General features: G+C 44.7%; 2 protein-coding genes across 2 annotated transcripts; both read left to right on the top strand.

Annotated features, from left to right (window-relative positions):
* Positions 1–278: 278 nt before the first annotated feature.
* Positions 279–2,361, top strand: reep6 (receptor accessory protein 6). Its single transcript, XM_058073979.2, has 7 exons — positions 279–479; positions 696–789; positions 896–1,034; positions 1,115–1,283; positions 1,365–1,498; positions 1,594–1,616; positions 1,709–2,361. Exons 1-6 carry the CDS (start codon positions 347–349, stop codon positions 1,606–1,608), a joined length of 684 nt encoding a protein of 227 aa, XP_057929962.2. The 5' UTR covers positions 279–346; the 3' UTR covers positions 1,609–1,616; positions 1,709–2,361.
* Positions 2,362–3,478: 1,117 nt separating this feature from the next.
* Positions 3,479–8,594, top strand: thop1 (thimet oligopeptidase 1). Its single transcript, XM_058073097.2, has 14 exons — positions 3,479–3,605; positions 4,214–4,420; positions 4,934–5,082; positions 5,199–5,306; positions 5,380–5,482; positions 5,564–5,721; positions 5,789–5,924; positions 6,014–6,156; positions 6,274–6,497; positions 6,583–6,784; positions 7,636–7,822; positions 7,924–8,052; positions 8,118–8,254; positions 8,333–8,594. Exons 1-14 carry the CDS (start codon positions 3,593–3,595, stop codon positions 8,492–8,494), a joined length of 2,058 nt encoding a protein of 685 aa, XP_057929080.2. The 5' UTR covers positions 3,479–3,592; the 3' UTR covers positions 8,495–8,594.
* Positions 8,595–8,926: the final 332 nt, after the last annotated feature.

Raw genomic sequence — 8,926 nt, forward strand, 5'->3', positions numbered from 1 at the left:
CGCAGGCTGCCGCACGCTGCATACCTCCTTTCAGACTCCGCCCCTCTTAGGTTTTACCGCGTTCTGTCTTACTGCGGGGGGCAGATGCTAAAGAGATATGGGGCGGCATGACCTTTGACCCCCCCCCCCCAAAAACAACACAAACGAATCTTTGATGACTTCATAAAAAACACTATCACCATGACAACATTCCAAACAGGCAAGCAGTCTTGTGTACCACCAGACTCCACCCTTTCCTAGCTTGTCTCCTCCCCCACAGGAAGCAGGTGGATGTGGAGGATTTATTTTCCTCCTCAGTCCCTGCCCTGCTCTTCCTCTTGTCAACCACTCTTGTCTGATTGAGGACATGGGCCTGCTCAATTTCCTCTCCTCACTCAAAGACCGAGCCGAAAAGTTCCTCAACGAGAAGAACATCATCACAGACTTCCTGGGGAAGCTGGAGGAGAAGACTGGCATCAAAAAGAAGATCCTCGCTGCCGGTACCACAGTGTGTGTTGTGCTTCGGTCACAAGAGGATTCAGTTAATCTGCTGAACACAAAGACACACAGTAGCAGCCCTACTAGCTACTGCTTAGCTATCCCATCTTGTGTGGACATGCTAAGATAAGTTAGCTGATAAACTATCTGAAGTATGCTGAGCTAGGTAAAGATGCTAATAATGATGTAAACATGATGCGGTCCCATGTGGCCTTCAGGTGCTGTGTCAGTGACTGGACTCTACCTGGTCTATGGCTATGGTGCCTCTCTAGTCTGCAACTTGATCGGCTTCGTGTACCCAGCGTATTTCTCGTGAGTTCTTGTCCACCATTCCACAAATGAGTAGAAATAGGCTGAGAGAACATTCCAGAAGTGTGGAGACAAGAGGTATGTCAGTGTCAGATGTGCATGTGTGCAGAGTCAAAGCTATAGAGAGTGCCAACAAAGAAGACGACACAAAATGGCTGACCTATTGGGTGGTGTATGGCGTTTTCAGCCTGGGCGAGTTTTTCTCAGACATCTTCCTCTACTGGTTTCCTTTCTACTATGCCTTCAAGGTGACACTTCTTGACCTTGACCTGCGTGACCTTCAACACCCTCTAGTAGTTTGCTGTTGTGTCCTTGTGTTCTCTGGCAGTGTCTCTTCCTGTTGTGGTGCATGGCGCCCATCACCTGGAACGGATCCCAGATTATCTATAATCGCGTGGTGCGGCCCGTTTTCCTGCGCCACGAAGCCACCGTGGACAACATGGTCAGCGACCTGAGTGGCAAGGCCATGAGCGCGGCAGAGAACCTCACCAGAGAAGGTAGTGGTGCACTAGACTTGAACACATCCACAGAAGACCAGTTGAGCTTCAGTTTGGACCAGTGCCCCTCTTCTTCTTCAGTTCTGTCCACGCTGGTGAAGAATAAAGCTCTGGTCAATCAGGTGGCTGCTCCTGACACTAAAAGTTTGCCGAGTACGTCTGTAGAAAGTTCTACTGGAAGAAGAATTCCATCACAGTCCAGTGAAGAGAGACAGGTACAACTCCATACAAAGGTCAAACCACCTTACTAATTCTCATTTAACATGTACACCCACCCCCCACCTCCCTCCAAAAACCCACCCAACTTTAGCCTTTCCTGGGCTAACCAACAAGGTAAGTTAAGACTTAGCATGCTAGCATAGTTGTGGAGGCTTTCTTCTTCAGTTCTGATGAAAAATCATTATAATTATTTGTGTCATCATCAGAGTGTCAACTGGTCTACTTGGAGGAGGAGGGGCTGTCTGACTTTGTGCAAACAAAGTGATGCAAACTTTCAAATGGCATATGTAATAATACCTGGATGAACCTCATGATAACATTTTCATAACACTTTTAAAAAGCATTTGAATGACTACAACATAATATGATATGATAAATGATATGACTCTTTTGTTACTGCAATAATATTCACTGTATAACAGTGTAATAAAAATACTGTACTGTTTCATACCTGATTACTTTTTTAAAGTTTTTCTTGTTTGAGTAAAAGTGAAAATGATTATGCTTGTTTTAATTGTTGTGATAATAATAATAACGCCAGTTGTCCTCAATCAATCCAATTGCACTAAATATAGTAGTCTTAATGAGCCACAACACGTTTTAACTACAATCATTTCACACAATATTCCCTTTTCATTGCATTTAATTCATCATTGACTCAATTACTAGTGAAATCAAATAAATACTGATACTAAATACTGATACTTTAATACTTTAATCATTTGAAGTAATGTGCCTCAAGTTAATGCATCACATAAATCAACCAAGTGCTAAACATAACTCGTAACTTTTATTTCCAGATGCCCAGGAGGCATGATGGGTGGTTCAGCTGTAACAACAATACGAACTATGAGCAATAAAACATTGCATATCAAGAGTATGTTCACTCCTCTTTTTATGGTCTCACGACCTCCTCCACATATTTTGCAATCTTGCAAAAATGTTGGGAGAAAGAGTACTGCAAGCTACACTTCATGCCTTTTTGGCATGGGCATTGCGTGTAGATATTTGTATGCTCACATGCTGCAGTAGGTAGGCGATGTTAGACTATGACTATTTTTGAGACTCAAGCATGCCACAATAGCACTGGAAGTTATGTTGCCGGTTACAGTTTTGATGTTAACTTTTACCAAAAATGTAAAAAATGAATAAGAGAACTCTGTTTTGAACTCTTGTTCTTCTTAAATTTAACTCACATTTTGACAAGAAATGCTGTAGATGTATGTATGTGTGTGTGTGTGTGTGTATATATATGTGTATGTATATGTGTGTGTGTGTAAAAAACGAATTTGGAAACCGTTCTCCATGTACATGCGTGGGTTTTCTCTAAGTACTCGGCTTCCTCCCACATTCCAAAAACATGCTAGGTTAATTGGCGACTCCAAATTGTCCATAGGTATGAATGTGAGTGTGAATGGTTGTTTGTCTATATGTGCCCTGTGATTGGCTGGCCACCAGTCCAGGGTGTACTCCGCCTCTCGCCCGATGACAGCTGGGATAGGCTCCAGCACTCCCGCGACCCTTGTGAGGATAACCGGTAGAAAATGAATGAATGACTGAATTTGGAAATGGTGGGCTGGGTTAAGATGCTTGGCGGACCTGATATGCTGCAGGCTGCAGTGTTAGATGTATTTTCACAACGTATCGGTATAGCATTGGCATATCGCTGATATTAGCTTGAATTGTACTCATATCAAACTGCAAAAGAAATCGAGGGTATCAGTTACATGTTGCATTATGTATATACACAATACATACATATATACAAACATGTAAGTGATGTATAGGTACATACTATTTACATGTGTATACTGTACGAATGGTTCTAAAATACACTGTACACCGTGTGCAGCCTATTTTGGAACTGTAATAGAGGTGTTTTATAAAATCTCTAACCACAACATAATTAAATGAAAACACGACCGCAAATTCAAGAGGTTGACAACTTAATGCCCGCGATTGTTCAGCGTGCCAAGAAGCTGTATAGTTTTATTCTGAAATTCCAACCGGAAGTCGCGGGTCTCCTAAACCCCATGGCGCTTTGAGATACAAGCACGGACACGTGACTTTCTTGCGATAAGCTGGTCGACATGAGCCCGACAGGTAAGCTTTACTGGCCTTTTTTATATGCCAAATCTGGTATATCTGCCAACCTTTTGATCTATTTGTCTCTCTGAGCTGCGTCAGTCTTTAAAGGCGTTTCACGACCTCGGCTAGCAACTGCTAACTCCCATCTTGCTAGCTGCCAGTGCTAGCTGCCGCTGTTAATTCAACAAAGACAAATAAAGTTGTACACAAAAGATCTTTGGACTTTGTGATGTTTTGCCAACAAATTTACGTTGTGAATAAATGCTAGTAATGGATTGTTTGATTGAACATCAAATAACGGCAAATAAAATTTCATGGTACAGGGAAGTTGTAGCCAACACCTTTCCTGACACAGAGCAAATCTGTCTAGCATGTAAGGGCATTTAGATCAACAATACTATCTGCCCCAATGGCTGGACGGGACAAAAAAAAAAAAAAAAGTAATGGATTGTTTATTAAGATTTCATATGTCACGATTTTACTGATTAGGAAATGTATGTAATGTAAGATCATGTTATTAATAATAGTCTTGGACAATGTGATGCATAACATGTTATTAATAATAGTCTTGGGCGATGTGATACATTGATGTCGTCAGGTGCTGATCATGTGATCAATTCCAGGTGAGGTGGTGTTCGGCGGTTCGACTCGGGTCTGCTCCCAGAACCGCCTGCGATGGGATTTGAGCGCCGAGCAAATCCTCAAGAAGGCTGAGGAACTCATCGCCAGCACCAAGGATGTTTACGACCACGTTGGTGCTCTCGACTTGGGCGGCGTCACCTTTGAGAACACGCTGAAGGTGCTTGCTGATGTGGAAGTCGAGTACACGGGTCAGTATCCATGTGTTGCCATGGCAACACAACATCGAATCAAACTGAACACGTCACATTCCTTCATGACCTAAACACACGTTTATGTTTAATAATAATGATGATCAACATGCGGTCCTAGTGTTTGAGCGTGCGTCCAGATGCTTCTGTGCACCATCCACATGAATGTAAAGCGAGGCGAAACAAAAACAAACAATGTCAATGTGCCATTGTTGAGGCAGGCAGCATCGCTGAGTCAGCGTTTGGCATTGCAATGTAAAGATCTTCATCAGCGCTTTGTACAGCCACAAAAAAACAAGAACATTTGATGAACACACATTTAATTTGAAACACTGATTAAACACACACACACACAAGCGTCAAAGCGCCCTACATAAAAAATATTTTGATATTTATTTATATGATATATCTATTTGGAAGTCAGATGTTTATATTAATATGTTTAGGAGCATGATGAGTAATGATCCTTTAAACTAGCTTATCTTTTTTAAACCTGCCCCCAACATGTTCCAGTCCAGAGGAACATGCTGGACTTCCCACAGCACGTGTCTCCAAGCAAGGAAGTGCGCACGGCGAGCACGGAGGCGGACAAACAGCTGTCAGAGTTTGACGTGGAGATGAGCATGAGGGAGGACGTGTACCAGAGGATCGTGGCTCTGGAGGTGAGTTATCAACTGTCCTGACAGGCGTCAATGTTGTTCAACAATGAGCAATACTTTAGGTATTCACAACTGGTCCACAAGTTGAAACCAGGCCTTTTTTTCTTTTTTGTTTGCAGAAGAAGGCTGAAACCAGCAGCCTGACGGCTGAGTCCAAACGCTATATGGAGCGACTTATCAAACTGGGCCAGAGGAATGGACTCCACCTGCCCAAGGAGACACAAGAGGTGGAATATACTGGGCTTTAGTCTTTAAGCCTCTTGTTGTGCTTCACTAAATGTGGTATATGTTCTTGTGTAGGAGATCAAGAGCATCAAGAAGAAGCTCAGCAACTTGTGCATTGACTTCAACAAGAACTTGAACGAGGACACCACCAGTCTGTCCTTCAGCAGGGAGGAACTGGGTGAGAACTAGTGGCTGTTTATGCCGCCACTTGGACTTTTTTGTTTTTTCTAAAGGTGTATATTTCCTTTGCGGGCTTTAGGCGGCCTCCCAGAAGACTTCTTGAGCTCGCTGGAGAAAGATGGAGACAATCTGAAAGTGACCTTGAAATATCCTCACTACTTCCCCACCATGAAGAAATGCTTTGTCCCACAAACCCGCAAGAAGCTGGAGGAAGCTTTCAACTCGCGCTGCAGAGAGGTGAAGAATTCCTTCGATTCCTTCATGACAGCACAGGACATGACACAGGTTTCTGTTTTTTTTGCAGGAGAACTCAGTCATCCTGAAGGAGCTGGTGGAGCTTCGAGCCCGCAAGAGTTCTCTGCTTGGCTTCAGCACCCACGCTGACTTTGTGCTGGAGATGAACATGGCCAAGTCTGGCAAGCAGGTGGCTGCTTTCCTGGGTGAGGATCATGCCACAAACATCTCAATGTTGTCTGTGTGGAATGTGAACACTGATGCTCACGAAGACTTCTCATCTCATTCTTCTTAGAGGAACTTGCCCAAAAGCTGAAGCCTCTGGGTGAGGAAGAGCGCACAGTGCTCCTCAAACTGAAGGAGGAAGAGTGCAAGAAGAGAGGTCTTACCTTCAGCGGAGAGCTGCACGCCTGGGATACCCGCTACTTCATGACGCAGGTGAGACCTTTGTGACTCATGTCAGGTCTTTGTGAGCTAGGCAGCTGCAGTTGGATTTTCTCTGGCTCTTCATGACAACACTGCTTGTTTTATTTCCTTGTCACTTCATCCTGCCAGGTGGAGGAGACTCAGTATGCGGTGGACCAGAACCTGTTGAAGGAGTATTTTCCCATGGAGGTGGTGACTCGGGGACTGTTGGACATCTACCAGGAGCTGCTGGCTTTGACCTTTGAGCTGGTGGACGGCGCTCCTGTGTGGCACCCAGACGTGAAGCTGTACAGCGTGAAGGACCGCAGCCACGGTCAGGTGGTGGGCCAGTTTTACCTGGACCTCTACCCCAGGTGATGACCAAGCTCTTCCAGAGTCACCTGTCATGATGATGCTGGAGGCTGCTGGTTTTCTGAGTTCTTTGTTTGGTCCCCACAGGGAGGGAAAGTACGGGCACGCCGCCTGTTTTGGCTTGCAGCCTGGCTGCCTGTTGCCAAACGGTGCTCGCCAGATGTCAGTAGCGGCCATGGTGGCAAACTTCAGTAAACCCACGGCTGATGCTCCGTCTCTGCTGCAGCATGACGAGGTGGAGACGTACTTCCATGAATTTGGACACGTCATGCACCAGCTGTGTGCTGAGGTCAGAGTTTATGTTGTCTCACATCTTGTAGTTAGAGACTGGTGAAAACCCACAAGTAATTGAGATGCTCCAAAAATGGCTGTTTTTTTTACATTGGCTCACTCCCCTGCTCCTACAAACCGGCCTGCTAGCGTGGCGTTCTCCTCTGCTTTTGGATCAACATTTGCAATAAGAGTGACTGATGTAATGTTATTAGATTTAGCTCCAGAACCTGTATGTCTTCAATGTGCCTTAGACACTTATTCAATGCATTTTTAACTAAAAAAATAACCACTAATGAATGATAATAAAAGGTGATCGATAAACGCATGGAATCACGGAGTCAGGGTGTCAAATGCACGGAGTCTTGGTGTTAAAATGAGGTGCCTCACAGCTACATGGTGTGTTCATGGGCCACTGAACAAAGGGCAAAATCTCAACACTTGATGAATAAACTTGATCAGTGCAATGAATTTTGTGTGGCATCTGCCTGGAAAAATGTTTGACCTTTCAGTGTCAGTCAAATGTCATTTCTGTCCCGTTTGGCATGAGGAAAAAATGATTATAATTTGCATACTTTGATTGAAGATATTGATCTTCTCAGGCCACACCCTTGGTTGTTATACAAACAGCAGATAAGCTTACAGCCAACAAGCATTGAACTTTATACTATATAGCTTATATACTATATAGCTTTATACTATATAGCTATAACTTTATACTATATAGCTCAAAAATAATCAAATGCTGTAAAAACAGACTTGACTCATCTTTGTGTACACCAAGAGATAATAGAGCAATGTTTGGGGAATGGAGTGAAGTTAACATGTTTGTGGTCATTACTCCATTGCTCATTGGTAATTTGACTGCAGGCTGACTACGCCATGTTCAGCGGAACTCACGTGGAGCGGGACTTTGTGGAGGCCCCGTCCCAGATGTTGGAGAACTGGGTGTGGGAGAAGGAGCCACTGCAAAGGATGTCCAGCCACTACAAGACGGGTGCTGCCATTCCTGATGAGCTGCTCGACAAACTCATGAAATCCCGCCTGGCTAACACTGGTGGGTATTTGGACAGGAAGTGAGACAGAAATGTTGTTATTGGTGGTTGATGGTTATTGGTGTCTTTGGACAGCCAACACTGAACTGCTGAATATGTGCAGGTCTTTTCAACTTGAGGCAGATTGTTCTGGCTAAAGTGGATCAGGCTCTGCACACCAGGACCGGCCTGGACCCGGCAGAGGAGTATTCGCGTCTCTGCCAGGAAGTCCTGGGAATTCCTGCTTCGCCAGGTTAGACGCAACACAAAAATGCAGATGTTCAGTCCGAGTGGTTACATAACCGTGTGTGTTCTCAGGGACTAACATGCCAGCGACATTCGGCCACTTGGCAGGTGGTTATGACGCTCAGTATTATGGCTACCTATGGAGCGAGGTCTTTTCCATGGACATGTTCTATGCTCGCTTCAAGCAGGAGGGAATCATGAATCCCAAGGTGAGCAACTCACACACCTCAACTGTCCTCCACTGTCCTCTCTTTGGAAGCCCATACCAAGAACTCTGTGCTCCGCAGGTTGGCCTGGACTACAGGAAATGCATCCTAAGGCCTGGCGGCTCCCTGGACGCATCTGTCATGCTGAAGAAGTTCCTCGGGCGCGAGCCCAAACAAGAAGCCTTCTTGCTGAGCAAAGGACTGACAGTGGATTTGGAGGCTGGCACGCCGTGTCCCTGCTGACCAACTCAAGCTCCTTCCTCTTGGAGTCCACACAACATAGGACTGCTGAAAAATAGGTGACTTGGAGGACTTAATGAGGAAATAAAATCAGTTGAGAGCACTTCCTGTGTTGCTTTTTCCCTCTACACAAACAACATGGCCACTATTTTCATGGAGCTGCAGTGCTTGTGAGGTAGACTTTGGTACTGCAGTCTGTTTCCTTGCTGTTAGAACACTAAACATCATTGTTTACGTCAGTGGAGGCTTTTTCAACTAACATGTTTGATTAACAGGCGTGGCGCTGCAGAGCATGGTTCAATGGGGTCCTTTGGGAATGAGGAGTTGACAAAAACAGCTGGAGGGTAACATGCAGTGTGAAAACACCCTCCTGTAGCAAACAAGTCTGATTTTTACATGTTACCAGTGGAAAAAATTGCAAAGAGCAAACATTTG

Source organism: Doryrhamphus excisus, linkage group LG4 (genome assembly GCF_037039965.1).
Source record: "Doryrhamphus excisus strain RoL-2023G ecotype Guam linkage group LG4, RoL_Dexc_Guam_v1.1, whole genome shotgun sequence".
NCBI lineage: Eukaryota > Metazoa > Chordata > Actinopteri > Syngnathiformes > Syngnathidae > Doryrhamphus > Doryrhamphus excisus.